This window comes from Watersipora subatra, chromosome 4, assembly GCF_963576615.1.
Source record: "Watersipora subatra chromosome 4, tzWatSuba1.1, whole genome shotgun sequence".
Lineage (NCBI taxonomy): Eukaryota > Metazoa > Bryozoa > Gymnolaemata > Cheilostomatida > Watersiporidae > Watersipora > Watersipora subatra.
The window spans coordinates 6372937-6400813 of NC_088711.1; the positions used below are offsets into that span (position 1 = coordinate 6372937).

Consider the following 27877-nt stretch of genomic DNA (forward strand, 5'->3'; position numbering starts at 1 on the left):
CCGATAGGCCTGCGTGTGTATAGTTATTAAAGAGATAGCAACTCCACAACATTTATTGTATTGGGGACGCCTGTAATTTAGGTGTGTACTGATGTGTTGTGTATATATGGTATGCATGTACAATGCCCGTACAATGCCCGTACAACGTACGTACGATTTTGTATAATTTATATAAGCTTACAATTTCCAAATACAACAAAAATACTGTGATCGGATGATCATCAGATTATGACGATCAGGTCAAGTAGGCGATCGTACAATATTTACTGTCTACTCCCCAATCTCAAATATGATGGAGTCATCATATTATTGCTTTAGACCAAGGCTATATGTGAACAAATAGCTGTTTATCTGCATTAATAAAACGATCTATGAATATACTTATTCCTATCCATAAGTCACGTAAAACTTTGAAAAGGGTAATAATTGTTTAGATGAACTCATGTATGCTTGGTACCAATGATATAAACCCCCTACAGATGAGGGTTACATATCATTGTTGGTACTGAATAAATACTTTTCAGCATTAGCTGCAAGACAGTGTATTCACGAGTTCTAGTTTTATTCTGTAGGGTGTACATGTGAGCTGTATTGGATTAGAAATTGACTTTAACTCCCTAATTTTGCAATTAATGGAGCTGTATCGCGGCATCAATAATGAGTTTGAATAAAACTTTGAGCTAACATAAAACTAAATTAATCAACTTTGAAACCAATCACATAACTTAACACTAACCTAAAAACTTGCTTTAGCTGTTCTGAGCCTTTCAATCTGATTACAATTGGTTTTTACTCAGAGTAAAAGAATAGGTAGTCAAAATTCCTGTATCAGATAGCCTTATCCTTTTCATTAGTCTAGAAGGTGCGTAGAAAACATTAAAATGTTGATAAATCAAAGTTAACCTAACAAAACTTACTGACTGTATTGCCTAGCAGACTCTGTACTTTCTTAATGAATGCTCAGATCACCTTCTTCACTGAAAACTTACTGCTCTATTTATGCCCAATAAAATATAAAAGGCACAAAGTAGACTCTGTAAAATATATAAACATAATGCATTTTTTGGAATCATAAAACCAATGTATTCTCAGAATCCAATTGATTCCAAAAATCCACCAATAAGAATTTAACATCGCAGAAACACCTGTGTGTACACCTGTGTGTACACCTGTGTGAGAAACTCAAAATGTGACAGAGTAAGCGTGAGGCAAATCTTGCCAAGTTTAGATGGAACCGAAAAATCCAAATTGATACAAGATGCCTGACACAGGAGGTGACAGTTAAAAAAACTCTCTAATTTAGAAATTTTTTTATTATATCGAAGATGGATGATTTAATGAATGACTACTATATGCTGACATTAAATTTACAGATCTAGAGGGAAAACCTGAGAAAATTTGATACAAGAAAACTAAAAAATACCACATGGAATCTTATGAAATTGTCCACATGGCATATACTGTACATATACATGTAATTGTCATAAATATATGTCAACTATATATATAATTGCTTATATATAGTATAAAATCAGTTGTCAATATATATTTATTGACAACAGATTTTATTTTACATTAGTGATTTGTGATAAGTGTGATTTGTTACAGGAAGTGATTTGAAATGCTGCTCATTAAAACGAAAGAGCATAGGCATCAAATAATGTGTTCCATTTTAAACGCATGAGAGTGTTAATTCAAGTGTAAACTCAACATTTGTTTGAAGGTTTAGTTCACTCTATTTTTAAACTGATTTTTTAGAAAACTTCTAAAAATAGAGTACTACAGTCAACAGCAGAACTACCATATCTCTTAGACTTGTCTCGTTATGTATATGAAATGTTAGCTCTATAGCTTCAGACACAAGGAGCTGTGCCGTCACCTCACTTATTGCCAAGAGATTGTGTAGACTGACAGCGTTCTGTATCACCATCGCAATGCATGAACTTAAAAAAAGCTGAAGCTTTCCTATGATAACTAATGACTAGGCATTAAGCAAATGAAGCGTCAAATTTTAGTGCAATACTAACGTACCTGTAGGTATGAGGACAGCCACAATTTAAATTTGTTTTTGATACAATCATTTGCATTATTGTAACCATACACAACTGACATTTTAGAATTTACTTATATGAAGGAAAGCAAACAATTTAAGTTTTTAGACAGTTTAACAGTTTTTAAAAAGCTTTTTCCTTGTTCAAACTTGCAACCTTTCATGGCAGCAAATGTGCCTTGCAAATTCATAACCATCTGAATGTATAATTCTTTTATATTTGAAGTATAGGAGTGTATTTGCACATTTTCATGTAGAATTAAAACATGTCAAAGAATAAGTGTACACGTATGTGACCCGTGTAATTGGTTGAACAGAAAAATGAAAATGACATCGTCAGCTCTCTAAAATATCATATACCATTTATTTCCTCAAATTGACAATACATGTACAATATCACATTTGCTGAGTAGAATTCCCATTCCAAGTATTTTGGTCATCATCCTCAGGAGGTAGATCCGTTAGCCTACCGACTCTCCTCCTTGCTCTATTCGTATCCGTAGAGGTAGGCCTGCTCGCTTCCGCAGTTGGTCTAAGATGAGAATTATCAGTAGTATTGATAGAACAATGTCACGATTAAAGAACATTGCATCAATAAACACCAGATTTCAGATTCAGAGATCAGATTTCACAATGGTACATAATTACACGGTACAGAGTTCACAATGGTACATAATTACGCGGTACAGAGTTCATAATAGTACATAATTACACGGTACAGAGTTCATAATTAATATAGTTGTTTCTATCCCCACTAACAGATAAGATTTTACTAGACAAGTTAGGAATATCCCATTGACATCAATTATAGTTAGTTTTATGGACGGGAATTGAGTGAAGTACTGAAAACGGTGATTGACACGCGATATAAAAAACAACTATTAAAAACACTTAAGAAAGTCATGTAGCCATTCTGCTACTGCTCTCACTTAGTAATCGGTAATCAACACTTAACCTCACCCACTTTTAACTGTTCCTTTGAAAATAAACCTTCTGAAACCAATAAGATATGCTCCCGACTGACCGCCTATAATCAAATACTTCCTATTCACTTACTAAAACTCCAAATTATATTGCTTGTCTACCCATTTGAACATACTCTCCGCACTATTGGATTCAAGACAGGAGAAAATGATTTGTCGAAGGCATATCAAGAATATGGCATAATAATAAAGAATGCATGTGAAGCCAAAACTTCATATCAGCTATCACTTGCAAATTAATATTAACAATATTATATGTAAATAATTATAATAATGCTAACAAATTCAATTAATTTTTTTTAACGATAGTTTATCATTTGGACGAATAAATCTGAGCTACACAACTCCCAAAGTTACATATCGGGCCTATCATACAGTACGAGTTTGAACCCTGGTGTTGCGGCCACAGGCAGAATTGCTATGCATATAACAGAACTGACTGCATTTTGACAATGACCCTAAATAACTTGATAGCAAGTCATGAGTTTTTGACAGTGTTTTCCATTTCATTTCTAAAGAAGCTGGTAATAATAATTATTATTATTACCAAACATAATAATTTGTTATATTATCTACTTGAAGAAATCTTCACAACTGAATCGTCAGCTTAAGAAAAAAAACCTATTGAAAAGTGAACTACAATACCTGGGCATGTTTTGAGATATCAAACAGTCCATTTTATAAAAGAAAGTAAAGTAATGCCTTTATAACACGATACAGTCGACCCCAGCTCTTTACTGTAGTCTGCCAGTTTGTTTAAACGGTTTGCCAACCCTTCACTCCAATTTTAAAATGTACAAAGAAAAAGACAAGGGTGATCCTTGTCTTTTTCTTTGTACATTCTAAAATTAAACCCAAGCGTGTCAAGGGTGTAAAGTGCCAACATGGAACTGCTGACAGCTAGTCTGTAGACAAAGGTAACAAACGGGGGAGGGTGGAAGGAGGTAGAGCTAGCTTGATACGGAATAACCAGACCAGGTGTTTACTAAATCTGCTGCCTGAGCCCTGCCTTGTCTATGCTTCAGGCAACAGAGGCTATCGCATGAAGTTAATAATATGAGATGTGAGGAAAGTCATAACTAGGGGAATAAGAGAAACACGAGTGGTGACTTTGACGGAACTGTAACTTACTCATCAGACTTGTCAGTTGGCTGCGCCACTGGTGGTTGCTGTGGTCTGGCGAAAATGAAGGACTGCACAAGACCCCAGACCCAGAACAAAGGAGAGAATAGCATCGACAATAGTGAAGTAGCCGAACTTGTCAGAGAGGATGATGACCTAGCACCATCTCCACCTTGCGCCTGAAACACATTCGCTAGTTTGATTGGCAGGCCTGAGTCTTCCAATAGTCAGATGGACCAGTTATTACCACAGTAACTAGTTATTACAGCAGTAACTAGTTATTACAGCAGTAACTAGTTATTACAGCAGTAACTAGTCATTACAGCAGTAACTAGTTATTACAGCAGTAACTAGTTATTACAGCAGTAACTAGTTATTACAGCAGTAACTAGTTATTACAGCAGTAACTAGTTATTACCACAGTAACTAGTTATTACAGCAGTAACTAGTTATTACAGCAGTAACTAGTAATTACAGCAGTAACTAGTCATTACAGCAGTAACTAGTTATTACAGCAGTAACTAGTTATTACAGCAGTAACTAGTTATTACAGCAGTAACTAGTTATTACAGCAGTAACTAGTTATTACAGCAGTAACTAGTTATTACAGCAGTAACTAGTTATTACAGCAGTAACTAGTTATTACAGCAGTAACTAGTTATTAGCGCAGTAACTAGTTATTACAGCAGTAACTACTTATTGCCACAGTAACTACTTATTGCCACAGTAACTAGTTATTACCACAGTAACTAGTTATTACAGCAGTAACTACTTATTGCGGCAGTAACTAGTTATTACCACAGTAACTAGTTATTACGGTAGTAACTAGTTATTACAGCAGTAACTAGATATTACAGCAGTAACTAGTCATTACAGCAGTAACTAGTTATTACAGCAGTAATTACTTATTGCCGCAGTAACTACTTATTGCCGCAGTAACTAGTTATTACAGCAGTAACTAGTTATTACAGCAGTAACTAGTTATTACAGCAGTAACTAGTTATTAGCGCAGTAACTAGTTATTACAGCAGTAACTACTTATTGCCACAGTAACTACTTATTGCCACAGTAACTAGTTATTACCACAGTAACTAGTTATTACAGCAGTAACTACTTATTGCGGCAGTAACTAGTTATTACCACAGTAACTAGTTATTACAGCAGTAACTAGTTATTACAGCAGTAACTAGATATTACAGCAGTAACTAGTCATTACAGCAGTAACTAGTTATTACAGCAGTAATTACTTATTGCCGCAGTAACTACTTATTGCCGCAGTAACTAGTTATTACAGCAGTAACTAGTTATTACAGCAGTAACTACTTATTGCCACAGTAACTAGCTATTACAGCAGTAACTAGTTATTACAGCAGTAACTAGTTATTGGCAAAGTAACTCAAATACTGTATTGTTTCATCTAAACTATTATCAGAGACAGAGAACAAAATATTGGCCAATCAATGGTCTTGCTGGCAAATTTAATCAAATCTGAATTTATTTTTTGAATAATATGACCAACTGCAGCAGCTCACCGGAGGCAAGACCAATAGAGCACTGGTAGGAACTAAGGACAACTCCCGAAATGTTTTAGGGTATTCTGAAGATGTGAACACTCGTCTGGGATATATTGTCGCAAGCCTAAAGTTGCCTCCAAGTGAATTAGATTCATGCTATAAATAGAATGGTTGCTGAAGATTTTATATAAAACAACAGTACTTGCAAAAACAGTTCCTAAAATAATTAAATTATGGACAGGAAGCTTTTAATACACACATCACTAGCTATCAGTGTCCGAGGTAAATACAGACAGCACTAGCTATCGGTGTCAGAGGTCAATATGGATAACACTAGCTATCAGTGTCAGAGGTCAATATGGACAGCACAAGCTAACAGTGTCAGAGGTCAATACAGGCAGCACTAGCTATCAGTGTCAGTGGTCAATATGGATAGCACTAGCTATCAGTGTCAGAGGTCAATATGGACAGCACAAGCTAACAGTGTCAGAGGTCAATACAGGCAGCACTAGCTATCAGTGTCAGTGGTCAATATGGATAACACTAGCTATCAGTGTCAGAGGTCAATATGGACAGCACAAGCTAACAGTGTCAGAGGTCAATACAGACAGCACTAGCTATCAGTGACAGTGATCAATATGGACAACACTAGCTATCAGTGTCCGAGGTCAAACAAACTACCACTACATATACAAACATATACAAACTGAGTACTGCTTCATCTACAACTGCAAAAAAAGTAGATTCAAACTAGAAACCGTGCAATCCCGGTTGTCTTTTGAGAGTAATTAAACAAAAGTAGAAAAATAGAAACACATAAAACTTCATCACAAATAGGGAAGCAGTTAGCCAATGTAAGGTAAAGTTATTAGTAAAGACAGCAGGTAACTTTGATAGATCAATCTATTGAACATTAAATAAAGTAACGTGTATCTAGTATATGGATCAGTATGTCAGCTGGTACATGGATCAATATGTCTGCTAGTACATGAATCAGTATGTCTGCTAGTACATGGATCAGTATGTCTGCTAGTACATGGATCAGTATGTCTGCTAGTACATGGATGAGTGTCTGCTAGTACATGGATGAGTGTCTGCTAGTACATAGATCAGTATGTCTGCTAGCACATGGATCAGTATGTCTGCTAGTACATGGATCAGTATGTCTTCTAGTACATGGATCAGTATGTCTGCTAAATACATGGATCAGTATGTCTGCTAGCACCTTCAGGATATGATTTTAATCTGCTTCAGGGTTGGCATCGTACAGTGAAAAAATCATATGTAGGGGTACAGAAACCATAGTAATTATATAATGCAAACATTCTCTCGTAAAAAAGGTAAAAATTTTATGTAAGTGCTGTACATAGTAAAAATTGGTAACAAAACAGTATGTTACCCTTAGTAACTATAGATACCTACGGTAACTTTATTGTATTTAGCGTATTATGATCTGCAATAAAATTTAAGATTATAATGGACGATGTACAGACTGTATGCATCGTAGGGAGTTCTTACCTTCAAAACAGACGTACGGATAACATAAACTATGAATTCATTTCAAATAAGTTTAGCTTACTAAACACACACACGCGCACACACACACGTGAAGGCAAGTTTTAGTATGTATTTTTAACCATTTTACTGAACTTCAACTTTTCCTCACTAAAATTTTATCACTTATCACTTTCTGTCTTCGCTCTCACTATAGCGAACCTGTTTAAAACCTGTTTCGGCCTAATTCGCCAAGAAAGCCCAAACAATGCTGTTCTTGTAATGAGGTGGATGTTTGCTAGCAGGTTAAGAAAAGTTGTCTGACCACTGGCCGTCTGCTTGAAGGAATTGGAACTCCAACTTTGCTACTGGTTTAAAAGGGAAAATATTACTGTTTTACACACGATAATAGCTGAACTTAGAGAAATCGGTCATTGTGTTTCTTTCAGCCGTTGATAAAATATTTTCAGCGAGCAACATTTCGGGGTCTTTGTTGACTGCAAAATTTGAACTCGGTTGAAAATTTTGTTCAATTCATTGTTCAATTTTGTTGAATTCGTGTGGTGAAATAAGATTCGTACGGTGAAGAGAAAAAATCATCATATTCCATTTCGTCAGGTGAAAAAATTGTATATCAGGGTAATCGTATCCTGAGGGTGCACTGTACATAGATCAGTACATCTGCGAGTATGTCTGCTGGAACATGTATTAGCGCATATGAGTACATGTATTCGAACACAGATTAAGCCATCTATCGGCAAGTCTACTTGTACAAGTGTTAGTAAGTACATAAGGGCCACAACTCACTGTTGCAATAAGATTGACAGCTGATTGCAGCGCCTGATCAGATTCAAATGTGTGACTGATGCGAGATCCATCGGGCATGCGAAACTGAATGCGGGCGTTGAAACTAAAATAAAACACAATATAAGCAGCAGTTAGAGACACTATCCTACATTCTACTGATTACTCATGACAATCTGTCAGAATGCACGGGACTCGTACTAGTAACTATATTATGACAGCGGGTGGCACAAACTTAATAGATTGCAGGAAAGAAGCAGCAAAACTCATCTATACCTGTTAAGAGTAGCGATTCTAGCAGCCTCCTCAGCTTCTTGCGCTAGCTTTTCTTGTTCTCGCCGCCGCAGAGCTTCTTCTTTTTCGGTTTTCTCTTGCTGGTACTTTGCATGTCGCGCCTCCCTACAGAAGAACAAAACAATGCATATCCAAACCTTTGAATGGTGATACATATTCATAGTATAGAAAGTTGATCGATATATTATATTGATCAACTAATTTGATCAATATATTATATTGATCAAATATTATATTGATATGATATTGATCTATATTGATATAAGGTTTGATCAATATATTGATTATTGATCAAACCTCTCATTTTGTTTTATAAACTTATTAAAAAGATGAATTATACAGAATACAAGGACACAAATTTATGTGGATGTTAACAATTAAAAAGACAACCTCCGATGCATCTCTTATTCTTGAGATAGCTGCTTCTACTAGTAAATAGATAACTAAGTTTAAATTAAATTATCTTTACTGTACGATGTACTTACTCCAGTCCACACTTGTATTGTATATACTTACTCTATCCTACACTTGTATTGTATATACTTACTCCAGTCCACGCTTGTATTGTATATACTTACTGCAGTCCATACTTGTATTATATATACTTACTCCAGTCCACACTTGTATTGTATATACTTACTCCATCCCATACTTGTATTGTATATACTTGCTGCAGCCCATACTTGTATTGTATACACTTTCCCCAACCCACAGTTGTATAACGTACTTACCCCAACAAACACTTGTATAATGTATTAACGCCTCTTCTAATTCCTACCTGTCCTTCTGGATCTGCTCACGAATTTTTTCTCGTGCTATTCGCGCCTCTTCCTTGTCCTTCCGCAGAGCGTCACGCGTTTCCTTGGCCTCCTGTTCTGCTTTAAGTTGTTTGAGTTTGTCCAAATCCTTTCCTAGCTGGCGTCTCTCTGTCTCAGCAATGAGAGCTTTCTACAAAAAAGTAACTCATGTGTGACTGACTGATTCCACTCATTATGTGGAAGAGTCGAACAATTTACTTTGACCGAGGGTCAACAGTGTGCTAACGGTGGTTTGAATAATAAAGATAAATACTTTTCAGAGCGTTCAAGTTCGATCTTTTCAAAAGTACTTATTAATGTGCACTAACTGTTAGTCCCATAGATGAATTGCTTACTGACGAGTGTTAGTATAATCTAAAAAGCTTTGTAAGAAAAATTTAGACTTGTGCTGTTGGCCAATTTTTCTTTCGTAGGATGGTCTCGCAAAATGTCTAAAAAATAACTGGTAACTCCTTTCTGTTTTAAAATGATTTTTAGGCTACTGGTTTTTATGTGAACTCATTAGCCAATTCATATACAATGCACTCCAAGTTTGAATACGTCTGTATTGTGGTGTTATAAAACTAAAACAAAATAATAAATTAATTATTTAATTTTTAAAAGATCATTTACAAAAGATCATTTCAATGATAATTTTTAATATGCAAATCTCAACAGACAGAAAAAGATTTATTGCGAAAAAAACCGCAGTATATAAAACCGTTTTACATTTCTCTTCAAAGGAATACGCCATCCCTACCTTGGCCCATCCTGCAAGTCTAATAGCTTTTAATGCTGTTAGATGTTAGGACTTTAATGCATACAGAAACCACACGAGTTGATTGTGGCCCAAACAAGCAATTGTAAAAGAGCAGAACTTGGACTGCTCTTCGGCTTCATCATATAATGATGACATTGTTAAACATCAATTTTAATCGAAGTGAATTGACGGATGGATTAAATATACCAACGTGAAGCAGCCAAGTAACTACAAATGGAGGAGACATGAAAATATGGTGTAGCTATTCTGAAGGTAGCCAACACGTGGAACATGAGAAAACGATTACCCACCTCTTTCTCCTCTGCAGCCTTTTTCGCTTGCTTCAGTCTGATCAGCTCTCTAGCTCTGCAGACATAGACAAACGATGTCACAAACAGAATTTCCTTGCAAATCGTGAAAAATTATAATAAGTGAACTACAACTCTAAATGCTCAATGTAATACCTCTCAACTTTAGCTTGCTTTTCATCCACACCTTCATTTGCCTCATCACCTGTTTCTGTCTGAGCACCTGCGTACGCGCTGGAGCTAATGCTGGCCGCAAGTTCAGAGCTTGCTCCAGAATCTGGGGCTGCAAGTTCGGCATTCACATTGGATTCTGTAGTAGTATCAACATTAGGGCTGGATTCGGAGGCCGCTACAGGGCCAGTTCTGACAGCGGCTGGCCCACTGGCAGGTGATGTGTTCTAATCATTAAAATGATTCACAAAAATTTAGGCTTGTAACAATATCCAGCAAATAGGCACTGCCAAACACACTAATTAACTAAACTATCTCTTCTGTACCCACTATGTAGACCATCCCTATCTCTCTACTATCTAAAACACCCCTCTCTCCGTACACACTAAATCTATCTCTCTACTAACTAGACCATCTCTCTCTGTCCTAGTTAGAACCATCCCTCTCTCTTACTACTCTCTTTACCTCTAACCTCTTTAGCCTTAAGCCTACCTGATCTAAAGCCAAAGCAGTCTTCTCAAGAAGCTCTTCCTTAGAACAGGCTCCGCGGATGATGAGAGCAACCTGACCGTTAGACCGAATGAAGTATGTGGTAGGAAGTTCTGATACAGGAACTACATGCCTAGCTAAGGAGTGTAAGTATGAATTACATAGTACAAATTAATTTCACAAAGTATTGATGTAAAACTAGGTACACCAACAGGCAACCAACCAATAGCCATTCAAAAACGCATGAAAAACTGGCTGATTTATGCTTTAGATGCTAATCTAAACTTGATGAGCTATTTTAAAGAGAGTATAAAAGGAATATTGAACCCACAGTATACAGTGTATACAGTGACATATAACCCCCCCTTACATCAATACAGTATCTTTGAGAATTGATTAGCCACTCTATATATATCAAATATGATTCACATGAGCGTTGCTTCCGTTGCTTCCTACTAAAGATGTGAATACCGACATAAGGATACAAATGGAAGAGAATTGCTGTCCGGCAACGCTACAAAGATAAATAGAAGGTACATAATGCCAAACATCACCAATTCTCTGAACACGAAAGTGAACTCAATACATAATTACAAGCAAAATAGAGCAAAGTTCAATGAGATTCCAATAATTATTGAAACAAATGAGTCCTGTTCAAAGAATTCTATCAGTAGTAAGAATTAGATTTCAAAGCAACACGTAAAAGGAGTACCTATCAAGTGTGAGCTGAAGACATATAGTTGGGACAGTTTCAAACTTATGTGATACATCAGAGTGATCCCATGTTTTGTCCATCTCTTCAGATGAACTGTCTGTACCTAGAGCAAAAAGGCAGTCACTTGTTGGAAAGGTGAGGTGAACAATGGTGGAATATGCCAGCTTGTCAGATCATTATCTTAGTCATCTTATAGTTACAAGCTATTGTATACAAGCTATTGACGACTTCATAAGAGTGATACTGGGCCATTTCCAGATGAAGCAATCTATTAACACCATGTTGTTAAGTAGCTTTGTAGGTAGAATCACTAAATTTTAGGTCATTTGAAACATCAGTTTTCTTTTAACTAGCTAAAATATACATGCATATTTAGCTACGGCTTGAAAAAAACCAGCTTTGAGCAGCCATGTGATGAAATAAAAACTGACCTATTATTATCGATATCAGAAAATGTTTGAGGAACTGAGACAGGGAAAATGAGTTTGCATGCTGCCCTAACTACCACACTCAAAGTATGAAGCCTAGCGATAAAAAAAACTTAGCAGGTTGCTTTTAGCAACTTAGCCATTCACTTGACAAACAAAAAAAGAAAAAACCAACCTTTGACATAAACTAGAAGCATTGCTCCTTTTGTCTTGCAGTCAGCCACAGCACTTTCAACGTTGCCTTCATACCATTGCATAATTACAGTCTGTTTGGTTAGAGGTGAACGACTATTAAGTTCTACAGATCTTCAGCAGTAACAGCCGAGACAGAAGGTACCATTAAACCTTCAAAAGGTAGGCAAACAATATAATTCTCCTATGTGGATAGCGTAACTTAAGGTGAAAAACATGATGAATGATCACCTAAAATTGTCTTAACAACAAAAACGATCAAAACAGTCAATCCTCCATCATCTAAATCTGTCTTGCTAAATTAGACCTTTTTTACTGTTGATTCTGATAAAAGTTATTTATGTCCGTATATATCACTCAGGCATGTCACTCAATTGCAATCGGCAAGATAAATTAATCATCTCCTTAGTACTACTTTTATCTAGTCCCGGAGATGAAATTAAACAACTGTCTAGCATTAAAGTTGTACAAATAATAGGTTTTGTGGTTACTTCCATTAATGTGTGGCATAAATATATTTATGACTTTTCAAGGGAAAACCCGAATCTACTTTGTTATAATCTTGTATACCAATATTTTTTACAGTAACCGCATTCTGAATAATTTTTAAATGGTGCTACTGATGGGACAAAAGGGATGCATCTTCATAAAACTGGTTCTGCATTTAATATGAAAGACTAGTTCAGAAACAAAGATTCTAATTCACAAGGCAAACAGCCTATTCTGGTAAAAGGCCTATTTTATTCTGGTAGAAGGTACCAGCTTTTTATGTTTTCTCCTATTACAATTGAATGTTTTTTTAGATATCACTTCTTCAGGCTCTTGCAAAATCAATATTGTAGACCTCATTGTTATGTAGACCTCCTTGTTATGTAGACCTCATTGTTATGTAGACCTCATTGTTATGTAGACCTCATTGTTATGATTCAACAGTTTAATCTCCCTGTAACTCGTGTGTTTTACTATTACATTAAAGTTTAACAGGTGGCATACTGGTTATTATATGAATGCTACCAGTTAGTTTTGATCAAATTTTATGTAATATTTAATATGCCTGATAAACTCCATTGCAATTAAAGGTTGATGCAATAAATCTCAAGTAGGTTAATGCCGAATAAAGATTTACAACGATACGAATACGAAAATTAATGCTTTGAATATATAGCAACTTTTCTAAATTCTAATTTTGCAGCAATCAACTTCTTTTTTATAACACCTTGGAAGCTAAGCAAATGCTCTACTTGTCCAACAGTGGTCAGAACTGGCCTGTTTTTATAAGGTGTCAGCTTTGTTCACACATTCTCATCATTTTGTTTCTTTAATCTTGCTAAATTTGTTCGTATTAAGAATGCCACGTTATAACATAAACTACTTAATCAATCAACACTTTTCAAACTTTTTGCGATATTACTGTCCAAGAATTATTACACTAGTATGTAGCAAATAAATCACTAGTTCTAAAATTACCATTATCTAACGTAATAAAATCGCAATATACTTTTACAGATAAAATGTAAAAGTACACATTAAATTCCCGATTGCAGTAACATACTGTTGAATGGAAACATCTACGAAACCAGATAACATAAGAGAGTGAAGCCTAAACCACAAGAAAGATATGCAATACAGAGCACCATCAAAATACAATTTTGATCCATTCCAGGTTTGGTATCGTATGGTGAAAAAATCGTATGCAGGGGTATAGAAACCATAGTAATTATATAATGCAAACATAGACCTATTTACTATACAGATAGTTAATAGGTCTATGAACGCACACATCCCCTGATAAGAGTCATCAAAATTTTACAAGTGCTGTACATATTGAAAACTAGTAACAAAATAGTATGCTAACCTTAGTAACTATAGTTACCTACAAGAGCTTTATTGTATTTAGTGGTTATGATCTGCAATAAATGCAATGTTATAATATACTGTAGAGTTTACCTTCAAGACAAACATACGTATAACATAAACTTTCAATTCACCTTAAATTAGTTTACTTTGCTAAACAAACACACATAAAGCTAAGCTTTAGTGTGAACTTTCAACTATTTTACTGGATTTCAACTTTTATCACTAAAATTTTATCAGTTTCGGTCTTCGCTTTCACTATAACGTTTAGCGGCTTGTTTAAAGCTTTTCAACCTAATTCGACAAGAAGACCCCGAATTATGCTGTTTTCGTAGTGTATTTTTGTTAGCAAGTTAGGAGAAGTTGTCTGACCTTCCGTTTGAAGGATCGCAACTCCAACTTTGCTACTGGTTTTACCCCTTTCACTGCCGTAGACGCATAAATGCGTTTTCGTGGGACGACTACCGCAGACGCATTATTGCGACTTTCCCAGCAATTGCATAGTTACCTAATTTTATTATTCGTTGACAACATACCACAGTCTTTAAGACTTTTATGAACTTGACAGTGTTGTCCGAAGATTTGTCTATAAAATTAGCCTAAAATAACGAAGCAATTTTAAACTTTTGTTTGAAAATTTCTAATTTAAAAACGAATGTGTTTTTTGTGTGAGTTCATTAATTACCGCCCGCGAGTCAGAAAATAAGTAATTAGTTATGTTGATGACATTATAGCCAATTCAGATTCATATTTTCGTTATTATACAGATAATTAAAGCAGCAGCACTGTCTCTGATAGTGGTGAAAGTAATAATTTTGTAAGAGTAAGGAACATTATGGAGGATCGCTTTAGCTTTGCATCGATCATAACTTCACATAGCTTTATCATCGCACAAATTATAGATCCATTGAATTTTTGCATAGCAATGTTGGTTAAAATGTTGGCAAATTAAAATATGTAACAAAAATGTTCTAGATAGAGATTGAAATTGGAAAAAATACTGTTTACATATCATGAAGCAGTATCGGCAATTTTCGGTAAAATGGCTGGCACTTGGCAGATACTCGAATTTGTACATAGTTGGCAGTGAAATGGTTAAAAGTTGACTTGCAACAAAATTCACATCACAGTTATTTGGTATCTAAAGATTCACCATGTCTTACTCTTCTGTGTTGTAGGTGCAAAATATGTGGAGATGTGATTACAAGCTCTTAAAAGCGAACAGTTAGTTGCGACCATCGCGAACACGCTGTAGATTGGAATCCCTTTCCAAAATGGCTCAAATGGGATGTAGCTGAACACGATGGCTTCTGTTTACACTTTCATGCAATTTCATTCGTCGAAATAGTTTCACAAATATATTTCACGCATTCAATAAAACCATGTCTATTGCCCTTACGCGTCTATTTCATCATCATCGTAATGCTGTCACTTTGAGTGCTGATATCTCAAAACCTACCATAAAAATTCGTTTAATTTTTTAACCTTAGCTCGAAGGGGTGCATATCACCCTCTGATAAACATGACGAGCCTGTTGGTCACCTGTGATAGTCAAAAAATGCTGCAGAAATTGTTCGCGCCGTTTGGCAGAAAGTATGGGTCAAAAATTACAACTAGATAATTAGACCAAGCCGAAACAAAACTTTACAGTAGCGAGCATCTATACGTGATACGGGCTTTCCGGTGGAACTCAAAGTGTTTGTCATAAACTAGTGTTACGAGACGCTCTATATTGAGCCTTTTATTGGCCTTTAGTTTCACGCGATCAAAAACAATAACGTGCATGAAAGTGTAAAAAGAAGCCAACTTGTTCGTCTACGTCCCATTTGAGCCGTTTTGGAAAGGGATTCCAATCTATGGCGTTTTCGTGATAGCTGCGATTAACTGTACGTCTTTGAGCTTTTAAGAGCTTGTAATAAGGTTTTCACATAGTTAGCATCACAACAGAGTAAGACATGGGGAATCGTTTGATACCAAATAACTGTGATGCGAATTTTTTGACAAGACAATTTTCAAAGGGAAAGTATTACCATTTTACACACAAGAATTGCTGAACTGAGAGAAATCGGTCATCGTGTCTCTTTCAAGCTCTGTGAAAATATTTTCGGCAAACAACATTTAGGCGTCTTCGTTATTTTGACGTACGTAATAAGCCCACTGACTGCCAAATTTTAACTCGAGCAAAAATTTTGTTGAATTCATATGGTGAAAAAAGATTTGTATGGTGAGGGTGAACAAATCATTATGTTCCACTTCATAAGGTGAAAAAATCGTATATCAGGGTAATCGTATCCTGAGGGTGCACTGTACATGCAATCAGTAACATGTTTGAAACATCAAAGATCCTCAGAGAAATCAATTTCAAAAGATGCGTCAACAAGCAGATTAGAAACTTCCAAATGAAAAAGTCAAAGAAGATGTGTACACAGCTCTGCTAACCCCTACCAAACACAGCCAAAATAACAACAGTTAGTCATCATGTCTAATCAGTACATTTCAATAATAGATGCAAGACAGTTCCACTCAAACAACATAAAGCACAGAACCTGACCACAAAATTTTTCTCACATGCTAACAAAGACATCGATAAAAGAGAATACTTTTTTAACTGCTAAGGTTTTTTATTTTTAAACTTTTATTTTTTTTCATGGCCATCTTTTGATTGTTGAGACTTGTAGACATACAGGACTGAGCAGAAGACCATTGACAATTGTTCGTGCAAGGTTGTAACTTTCATTTGCAATTTCTAACAGTTTGTCATTATTATGGATGTTTTAGAATTTTGTTAGTTGTATATTTAAAGTGTTGAACTTATAGAAATGAAGCAGTATCCTTTACTGGAAAATATCTGTATTGCCTACGGTTTAGAATCTTCACTAGTATCTGAACCAGTATTGATCATTTAGTTTACACAACCTAAGGGTCTGTCCATAAATAAATGAATTTTGAGGGAATTTTTTAAAAAGGTTTTAAAAATTCACTTTTTGCATTCCATAGTAAACACCTGAAATTTTAGGAACCTGTAACTCTCCTAAAGATATGCTATGTCTGTGTATAACAAAATCATTATTAGATCATGGGTATTTTATGTAATATTTTAAACAAAATATCTTTAGAAATTCAACTAATAGTCACCAGGGGTTTATAACATTGAGCCATGATTAACTGTTGTAATTGTATTGTGACTTGTTTACTACCTATAAAAACATTCAAAACTTTCTATTTAGATTAATACCAGGCACGCTTTTTATACTGCAGGCATATTCTTGGTTGCGACAGTGACAGAAAAGATGAAAAAGTTAGCCTAGCACTGTTATTTTTCATCAGAGAAATTATTTTTTAGGATCCTAAACTAGTTTCACACCTATTTGAAGCTGACAAGCAAACCTTCACTGTAACTTGTGAATTTTCCTTATAATTATGTCACAGTTGCAACTTCCCTACAGCCACTCTTTGTTTGGTCATTATCTACTAACTTATTGTACCAATTATTAAGTATATTGTAGTAGTCAAAGACTAGCGGAAATATATAAACTAATGGTCTCAACTAAGTACTAATAAATAACTACTATTTCTGAAAAGAGGAGATTTTTAGATCAACGTTGGCTGAATATACATGTCTTGAAAGGTATTCCGCAAGTACATAATGTGCAGGCAACAAACAAGTACTCTGTTTCATATAGTCAAGCCAGCCAGAGTTCTGACCACAAAAAGCACTCCTTCGTACATCTAGATGGTGTTGAAGTTGAACCTGCTTCACCATGTTTAGACGATGGCAGTCGCAATGATGAAGGTGATAATAACCAGAAAACTCCCAAGATAAAAGTAGCCGACTTTGTTTTAACGAAAATAACGGAAAAAAGGTTTCAAAAATTATGTAGAGTTGGTTAGAGCAGTAGACAGTGAAGATTATGAGATTCAGTTTTAAAGCGGGCTAGTACTCATGCTTTTACAGTAAAAACTAATGATATTTCATGAGTGACAATTGACCAGATCACCATGTCACTGTCTTGTCCGACACTAAACAAGAGAGAGAGCAATACTGCTTTAAATAAGACCTATCAATAGCAGAATGAGGTCGTATTCTTAGCTATTCAATATTTTTTTGGAAACTCCATACCTTAAAGACTTCTAACAATATTATTGTACTTCATGTTTTTTTTTTCAATTCTAGATAATCTAATTACTGCTAAATGTATGTGTAAATATAAACTCTCGATTTGAGTTCATGTTAAAGTAGAGCCTCTAGACCGCCCAGAGGCGGAAGGGGAGACCATCAGGATCAATTGGTAAAAATAGGTTAAATTCTTAAGTTCGCGGGTGGTTCTAGGTATAAAACTATTTAAAAATTTATCACGGTTACTAGAAATAGCCAAAGGTTGCCGGGCAAATCCACGGGCCAAATCCCTTGGATTTGGCCCGTGTTTGTGAACGATCATCCTTAAAACAAGTGGAAAACTTGTTTAGCACATTACAATTATGTTTGTTAGTTTTTACTTCATATTATTTATATTTAAATTGATAATTTTATTATATTTTATTGTATCAATAAACTATATGCATTAAAGAATAATCTATAGCACTAACTCCCTTCAAAATTCAGACCAGTGCAACGGTGACAAGAAGCTGTTGCAATGGTGACAAATGTTAAGGCTTGTAATCTACCTTCATCTTGACATATATCACTATGCGATATAGTTTCTATGTAGCTATGTGTGTTCTAAACATATTAGCTAAGCGAGACCATTGTGGTGTATTATAAATCACAGCGTTTATCAAATAGCTAAAGTAACTTTTAAAATCGCAATTCTCTGACGTTGCAAGAGTGACATACGTTTTTGAAATGCTTGAATAAACTAGGTGAGTTGTGCACATAACCAATATATCATTTCATAGCAAATTGCAAGCTCTATCAAAATGTAGCGTTTAATAAGTTCAAAGAACCCGTAATAAGCAATTATACGCAAAAAACCTCTCTAAATGTTGCAACGGTGATTATGGACAGACCCCTTAACAAGAACACACAAACTAAACATAGCCAAAATAGAACAATATGACAAGGTGAATTTAACTCTGATGTATATGTAGATGCAGAAAAATTGTGTATAACATAAGTTTTTCAATTCTACACATTCTGACGGATAGGCAAGGTACTTAAATCTCTACACATGGCAATACTTCATGTTAAATATGCAAACCAATAGGTAGTGCGCGTGTTTCAGGTAAATGATAAAAATGTGAAAATCATTCACACTAGAATTTTTCTCTCTCTCCTCACACTCTCTTATTGTTTCCTATCATTACTCAGATAATATGATTCAAATACCGAGTATCGCAAGAAACTAAAAAGATGGTTTGTCCAGTCGGAAATGACTGATCTGCACGAATACCGGACGCGAGAGGAAATTAGCACCCCAAATGAGAACGCGCGCGGGAGGTAGGAATAATGGGTTGTTGGGTTTACCCGCGAGCGCCAAGTACGCCGAGCGTACTTATTCTAATTTCGTAGCTAATTTCCTCTCGCTCGTTATCGCGTTCTAAACTACACGTTCTAAACTCGTACACTAAACTTGCATCTTCCCTATCTTGGAGAAAAGATTCTTTCAGCAAGCTTGAATCAGACACCTATCATACCATGAGCACTGACCACACATATCATTGTGAAAAACCAGCAGCCAGTCACCAAGAAGTGGAAGTATCAGAATGGGACAGCATTTGTAAAGTAAGGCATGACATGAACTGAAAACAAGACTCAAGAGACTGTCCTGTGTGGTCTGTCTGTCAGTTCTTTTATCTTCAGTTAAGTTAGGGGAAGAGTAGAGCAGAGATAAAATAATTTGATTTTTAATTTTGTATATAACTACATTGTAACAAAATCAATCACGAACTACTTGCTCTACTTGCACTTTGTGTTATCTAACTGAATACTGAACTCGATTTTGCTTGCTCATACCAAAGACAAGCCAAAGAAAACCTTTTCTCATACAATTGCTTCACAGAATAAATATCATGCCTGCCAAGCATATATTATGAATCAGTCTTTTAAGTCAAGCCTACTCTGTCCAAATTATATGAGGCGCTTCATAAATGAGCTCATCTTTTAGAAGTACTTCGCTTTAATATGACACCTGGTTGTCAAAATCTCCCAAAATTCATGCATTTCATTTGCCCCATTACATTATTTTGGGGGAGGTTGGTGGGCATTTGCCGCCAGCTACTCACTACATTGGTCAAACTACTAATGACGAAGCAACTATACAGTTTATCTTTGCTATCAATCATGGTCTGAGTATGATTGTGATGTGTTCACCAATGAAGGTATTTGATGATACTTTTTGTTCTTAGAATATCCTACCTGAAGGTTTTGCCTACCACCTTCTAAAGCACGAGATGGTCCGAATAACCTCCAAGACGACCTTTGTCTTCTCTGTGAAGGAACTAAAATCAAAATCCGATATCTTGGCTTGGAAGGCCTCGTTTCAGGCAAACAACAGATGGCGCACAAAGGAAATCAGGAAGCCTACAGAAAGACTCCTGTTTCGTGTAAGTTATCACAAGTATAATAGGAATGAAAATACTCTAGTGTTGTTAAACCAGGTTTATCACCAGCCTGCAATGTATAACCAGAATCGCTGGTTGTGACTCAAAAACAGATTCAATCGTTTTCTAACCTCACCACACTCGAAAGACACAAGTCGGGCACAAGACCCGAGTCCGACACACTATACAGTTGTGAAAGAAGAACCTCAAGGGCATTGGATTGGTGCAAGTATAGTATACACTGTCATGTTTGTACTCTGTGGATCTAATATATTACGTACCTTTTTCAGCTTAGAGCTGTTTGTCAGCATCAAACACAGTATCAAAACAAGCATAGCTGCAAAAATAAGCAGAAGAGGAAGCGAAAATATTCCAACATAAAAAACACTGGATGTCCAGCCACGCTCACAATAAATTTAAAGTCAAAGGGAAACATGTAAGTTAGAATATAGCGAGTCTCTCTTATCAATTGCTTTAGGATTTATACATTTTGAGGTAATGCCTGTATTTCAAACCAAAATCGGTTATCAAAATCAATCGGTAACATAACAATTAAATAAAACATTGTTACCCCTGATTCTATGCCTCTAAAAGGATTTTGTAACTTGTTAAGCGACTGTTGGACTGAATTCATCAGATTAGTTAATAGAAATAAATATTTTCTGTTTCAAGGGGATCTAGTGAAGCAGTGGTTAAGCTCAATTTGGCCCACAACCACCAAACAGCTTCTGCTGCTTCATATGGAAAGAATCGTGTCTCTGAAGAAACCACTAGAGCACTAGAACAGCTTTTTGTTGATGGACATTCTCCGATCTCAGCTTTAAGTCATTTGAAAATGACTGTGGAAGAGGATGTTGTCAAACTTGCGGACAGGTCAATCATCCCATCATCCAAGTTCTGCTCAAGGTATATAATTTGTGTGAAGGAAAGGCCAGTTGAACATTGTTTATACGCTCCGCGTACATTGTCTGACCTACAAATTATTTGATAACCATTCAAATTGCTAGCAATTCTCATATTTTGCTTTTTAGACTTTATAACAAACTGAAAAAAATCAAATATGGTGAATTTCAAAAGACAACCGCAGAGATGAGAGAGGCTCTACAAATAAAATTGGAGAATGAGGATGTCAAGTTTTCGACAGGTCTAACAGAGAGCGGCCAAATGGTTGTTTCTCTGATAACTCCACTGATGGAGCGCTCACACAATTTAAGGTCAGCTTCTAAACATTACTGTGACTCTACATAGGTATAGTCTATGTACAGCATGCACTTACTAGATAGGATATAGGATTTAGTGACCCCAACCACTGACCCCAACCACTGATTATATTCCTCTATTAATTGTCATTCAGTGTCATTTATTGTTATTTATCATTTAAATGCGCCTTTATGTTCAAACTGGCAGTGAAAATAACATACATGGCACATAATCTGTTGCAGAGAGTCTGCAGAGATAGTGTTTTTAGATGCCAGTGGTGGAATGGACGGTCACCAGACCCGCCTCTTTCTACTTCTAACCCATTGCCATGGAGGAGGTGTCCCTTTAGGTATGAATAAAATTTAAATACAATGTAATTCTTCATTCACTAATAACAACCTGATTTGATGTTTTTGTTGTTCAAGACAATGCATGCTATAGTTGCAAAAAGCCATGAAGGTTTTGAAATGCTAGAACATCGAAAAACCCAAACTAAACATATTGTGATTTTATTGCAGGTGCATTTCTGACCACAAGTGAAAGTGAAGATGCCATCACCATGGGATTAGACCAGATCAAACAGCTTGCTGACAGTTCTGGCTTCTATAACAGAGGTTTTTCATTATTATTTTTTTGAAGATAATTCATCTGAAACTATAATTCATTGAATGTTGGTACTCGAAAAAACAATGTAGGCTGAGAGACACGTGAAAAAAATCCCCACTCTGTTTAGTGGTTAATGAGTGAACTTGGTAGTACCCAGAACAATGCATTTCACAAATCACATAAAAACTTCTCTTGGCAATCAGTGTTTTGATGACAAGGAACCCATCTCTGCCCTTCTTCGTGTTTGGTATGATCAACACCCATCGTTCAACAATTTTAGGCCTAGTTGGACCAACGTTGTTTATGGTTGATGACTCAAAGGCAGAACATGCGGCCATTAACACTGTGTTTCCAGAAAGTCGAGTGCTGCTTTGCACATTCCACATACAGCAAGCGGTGTGGAGATGGCTGTGGAACAGCCACAACAGGATCCACTTGAGAGATCGTAACACATGCATGGAACTGTTTCGTAGGCTTCTCTACAGCGATAGTGAATCTGAATACATGGAAATGTAAGTATAATTTATAATGCTATGTATTTGATATTTGTATTATTCAGAAAGCAATTTTCAAATACCTACTGATATTTTGGAGCGAGAAATGGAGCAGCAATGATTACCCTGTGTTATGGATAATGAAAATAATAAAAGCAGAATATCAGCACCAATCCTTGGTGTTGTTATGTATATGTTAGTGTTTATTTGGTGTAATTTTAGCCTAACTATTATTCCCCAAACCCCAGGAGGGTTGATGACTAATAGTTAGGCTAGGTGTAATTCTTTGTAATTTATCTGGCATACTTTAAATGTATATTTGATGATTTGAAACGCAGCTATTAACAACTTCCTTAATGATTTATAGCTATGAGAGTGACCATTCGTGTCTGGCAAAATATCCAAATTATGCCAATTATCTTGGCGTGTTACATGGCAGGCGAAGTCTTTGGGCTTTGTGCTTCCGCCAGAGCAGTCTCACAAGAGGTGGCTATTAAAAGAAGCTTGTTGCATGCAATCCACTGTTCACTGTTCCTTGCTTCTGCTCTTCACCTTCTTAGCTTTTTAGGTGTATCCATGGGCTATGGTCAATTGAATGTGGTGTTGCATTGCATGTCATACATATAGTGTATACCACAAAGTTCAATGCTTGGCATGAGTCTGCAATTGATATTATGTATGAGAAGAAATCGCATGGAATGTTATTGTCCTTTCATTTGTCTAGTTTATACTCATTTAAGCACCAATTGTATGGCCTTTTAGCTTTATTATATATTGCCTCTTGTATGATTTTATGTGGGCCTGTGCTACCAAATTATTTATTTTATACTTAACATCTATGTTCGATCTTTAAGGTAACAACACCAACAATTTTGTGGAGGCAGCGTTCAGACTCCTCAAGGACACAGTTCTTCATCGAGCTAGAGCGTTCAACTGTGTCCATTTGACGGAGTATCTGATCACAAAATTTGAGAATTCAATTTGTAACAGACTTCTTGATATTGCCCATGGCAGGACAGAGCTTAGACACAGAAGGAAACGACCTGCAACTTCATCAGCAACAATAAAGCATGTGAGTAGCATGTGGTACATGAGGTGGATTAGTTCAATTTATGTTATTGGACGTAATTTTAGAGTAGGGTAAGTTGAGTTACAGGGGAGATGTCTTGTGTCGGATTTCTTGATATTCCCATTAAGCGTTCCTCAAGTATAGTAAGTTCTGCTGCAATAATGACCTTACGGTTTTTTATGTATATATAACTTACTTGGTCTTTGCAGAAGGTTGGTGACCAGTATGAGGTGGTCATAGGGAAGACCAAGAGACTCGTCCAAGCTGATCTAGGTTTGTGTAGCTGCACTTATGGAAACACAGGAAACCTGTGTAAGCACCTGTGGGCTGTGATGGAGAGTGCATTTGAATGTGGAACAAATGCACACCACTATAAGCCACTCCAGCACCAAAGGGAGGTTTTGTTTTGGCTTTCAACAGGTAATACCATAGGACTAATTACTGTTTAAAATGATAATAAGTCAACTAGTTTGCTTAGCCTTGTTAGATGTAAAGTTTGACTATTCACAGTGAACTCTCATAAAACATTCTAAACTATTGTACAGGTCAGAAAGCACAGAAAGGCTGGTTGGAGCCGCTCCACCACAATACTTGTATAAATAATAAAACGATTAGTACAGAAAGAGAAGTAGAAGAACATCTTGAATACGAAGAGATTGTTAAAAGGTACTGGCCTAGTATTAACCATCTTCGCTTCGTAAAATGGAGTGGTCATGTATGACTAACAAAAGTCAGCCATAAAGCTTACTATTACTAAAGATTGGAATTTTTTGAGACGAAGAATTCATTCGAACCACTTGCAGTACGAAAGTATAAATAATCTTTTTCAACTAGAACCTACTTGTGTTATACAATATAAAGTTTGGTCATATGTGGGCATGATTACTCAAACACTAAAATTCATTAGGTAGCTGGATATGTTACATTTTGTGAACAATTCATTTGTTTTTATCATTTTAGCGAGAACAGTTATTCAGAAGTGGATGTGATACCAAAGGTTTCTGAACTACAGCGCCAGAAATGGTAGGCCACGAGACAAGGCACATGATCATCATATTTATACATGTTTTTCATTTATAAGCTATTTTGTCACACATGCCTGTTATGACATGTCAGCAATCATCATCGCATAACATACCTGATGTATATTATTTGCCACTGTGGTGATTGATTTGATAAAATCATGTCAGAAGCCCCTTGTCCTATGTTCTCTGTTCAACAAACTTACCACCTTCTGCTTCTTGCTTCATTACTCCAGTGGTGTGTTTACTCTCCTGCTCAGTTTATTCAGTAATGATTTTTGCTTCTCAAATGATTGTACATTTTATGATTCATGCCGAAGTACATACTCTGTGTGAACAATGATGATTCAATAGTTGAAAGACAAGATTACATAACACTGGGAGATATTACTGTTTATAATATGCACATCATGTACATATTATTGAGTTTTTTAAAGGCAAGCAGCTATTGATGCATTCCACAAGGACATGTCGGATAAACTCGAAAACTACTATGAGGCGGCTATGTATGGTCCGGCCTTTGAGACCTTCATCGAACGGTGGAAGGCCCGTACAGCGAGTCAGAAAATCACTCTCCTGAACACACCATTGTCTTTAGGAGAAGGATACAGTTTTACGCAAAAGAGGTGAATTTTAGGGTGAATTGGCAGGGTGTAGTATTGCCATAGTTTAGATAACAAGTCAGTCAGTTATACATTAATGTACAAGCATGCCTCACATGGTATTAAATGTTGATAGCCGTTTGATACATGCCTAACTATTAGGCCCACCCCCCAGCGGTTTTGGGACTAATAGTTTGGCTGGTGTCAGACACTCCTCATCAGATATTCTGGATAAAGTTTTGTGATTAATCACAGTATCATCAGATTTGTACCATGTAAGACATAACGAAAAACATATTTCACATGAAAAAGAACAAATATCATAATAATTACAGGACTAAAATTGGAGTGCAGCCTTCAGCAGTGGCCAGAAGAAAAAGGCCACTCGGCACAACAACGAGCCAACATGGAGGTTCTCGTAGGAAGGCTGCTGAACATGCCTATGGGAAGGAAACCAAGAAGAACCAACCTGCCCCACACAGTTTATTATTCTGTGTGGAAAGAACCATTTCTTTAGGCAAAACTCACTCCAAGAAATGATACCGGTATGTTTATAGGTATAGAATAGTCTATGGCTGTGACTTGCGCTTTTAATTAACTGTACTCACCAGAATTTATAAATGATGATGTCTTATGAATGATAATGGTTTCTTCTTTAAACGTCCAAAGCTCTGTGAGAATATCAGCAGGCCATGCATTTTTATTCGCAGCTGTCCGATCCACATGTTTGAATGGAACATAGGTGTAAAATATTATAAATCTAAAAAACCATCTCCTTAAATCTTTTATCATTTAATCAATTTTATTGATCAGTTTTAGGAATTACTTTTCATTATTGTTGATAAGATGCATGTGAGTACATCTCAAGTCTCATTTGTTAGTTAACACTTTTGTATACTTTCTGTTAGTAACACTTTCTTTTGTTATTATTGTAGTAAATCTTATGACACACTGAATGATGATCAGTTGCCAGTGGCTCAAGAAGATACCATTACTACATCAGAAAATGTTCCAGCATCTCCCATATATGACATGGAAGCTCACCCCTTTGCATTATTTTGTTTTATTATTTTAGGTGTGTTAGGCGTAAGACTTCATCCTCGTACAGTCTGAATAGCATCTTACTGAGTATTTCCAAATAAGGTTTTTATATATTAAAACTTATTGAAAGAATACAATGAACATTCTGGATATACATTGTAAGTGTTTTCAAACTTTATCTCACATTTTATCCCCTAATCCACCACATCATAAAGCAGACGTGATTCCTGGATGAGGCTCAAACATGAGTCTTTTTAATGGCTAACACCAGACATTGTTAGTCAAACTCTAATTTATGCTGTAGCAATAGTGAGGATTAAAACGCTTTTGGGATTTGTAAAAAGATATAAAGACACAGCCTGGCCAATTGTCCTACTTATATTTATTGAGACAGCTTGATCAAACTGAGCCTCTTGATGATTTGATGCCTGCATTTGTGCCAAGAATTGTCTATGTACATGTAGATCACAGCTGACTTGATTTGATCAAGAATTATTGGTTTGATATTGTTACATACTATTACAACTGATCTGTTTCAAAAGTCACATGATGAAATGCGGATGTGTAAGTGAGTTGTGGCATGTAAAAATTCTGCACCAGTTGTATAGCAGCAGTGCTATTCATCACTGTAAATAATTCCTTATTAGATCAGCCAAGCCAAAGGCGTTTTTATAGCTTACCACCCAAAGTGAGAGACTCTCACTGAGAGTATAAGTTCACTCCATTCAATGGTACACACACAAAAACTGAATTAACTTTTGTTCTCGGCGTTGAGGAAAAGATGATCAGTTCCCAAAATTTACATAATCTGCAGCGACATTGCATTTTTCTATAAACAACTGCTCAATCATGAACTGAAGTTTGGAAGACAGCGTACCAAATATCAACAAAGCTACTTCCTCGTTTTGATCAGAGCCGTATAGTTTCAGAGTTCCATGGCCAGCGGAAGCATATATGGGAGCTCTATTTTTTATAAAAGTTATAATGGAGAGGCCGCAACATTAACCAACACATATTACTCTCATTGGCAGTTGCTTTAAAGTTGATTGTTGTATCATACACCATTTGAAAGAGGACAACATTTTCTAGAAGAAACTACCTTTTTTGTAAAAAAATAAAATCTATGCAAAAAAGTGAGATGTTGAGAGCGAGGTAAGAATATTCCATTAGAGATCAGTATGTCGATCGGGTTTGTTTGGAAACAGCATTTTTGTTTCCGGTTCTTGATGCTGGACTCAGAAGCTATACGGCAGGGGTGCCCAAATACTTTTGCTGGAGGGCCAAACAGGTAACCAGGCCTTATCAGGAGGGCCAGGCATGAATACAGC

At 36.1% G+C, this 27877-nt stretch overlaps 2 protein-coding genes across 3 annotated transcripts; one reads left to right on the forward strand and one right to left on the reverse strand.

The window, feature by feature from the left end:
- Positions 1 to 2248: 2248 nt before the first annotated feature.
- LOC137393724 (UBX domain-containing protein 4-like) lies at positions 2249 to 12275 on the reverse strand. Its single transcript, XM_068080399.1, has 12 exons — positions 12105 to 12275; positions 11499 to 11604; positions 11272 to 11300; positions 10790 to 10911; positions 10283 to 10524; positions 10130 to 10184; positions 9040 to 9209; positions 8244 to 8366; positions 7971 to 8073; positions 5688 to 5825; positions 4165 to 4334; positions 2249 to 2582 (listed from the first exon to the last, which is right to left on the reverse strand). Exons 1-12 carry the CDS (start codon positions 12184 to 12186, stop codon positions 2447 to 2449), a joined length of 1476 nt encoding a protein of 491 aa, XP_067936500.1. The 5' UTR covers positions 12187 to 12275; the 3' UTR covers positions 2249 to 2446.
- Positions 12276 to 19502: 7227 nt separating this feature from the next.
- On the forward strand, positions 19503 to 26908 carry LOC137393627 (uncharacterized). 2 transcript variants are annotated; one of them, XM_068080264.1, is made up of 16 exons: positions 19503 to 19697; positions 20321 to 20518; positions 20806 to 20951; positions 21188 to 21421; positions 21547 to 21729; positions 21958 to 22064; positions 22234 to 22329; positions 22602 to 22833; positions 23183 to 23301; positions 23670 to 23887; positions 24094 to 24304; positions 24430 to 24550; positions 24845 to 24907; positions 25344 to 25532; positions 25844 to 26053; positions 26444 to 26908. In XM_068080264.1, the coding sequence occupies exons 1-15, from the start codon at positions 19611 to 19613 to the stop codon at positions 26046 to 26048; spliced, it is 2409 nt and encodes an 802-aa protein (XP_067936365.1). In that variant the 5' UTR covers positions 19503 to 19610; the 3' UTR covers positions 26049 to 26053; positions 26444 to 26908. The 2 variants fall into 2 exon arrangements, with proteins under 2 accessions (XP_067936365.1, XP_067936366.1); XM_068080265.1 differs by lacking the exon at positions 25344 to 25532.
- The last annotated feature ends 969 nt before the right edge of the window (positions 26909 to 27877 follow it).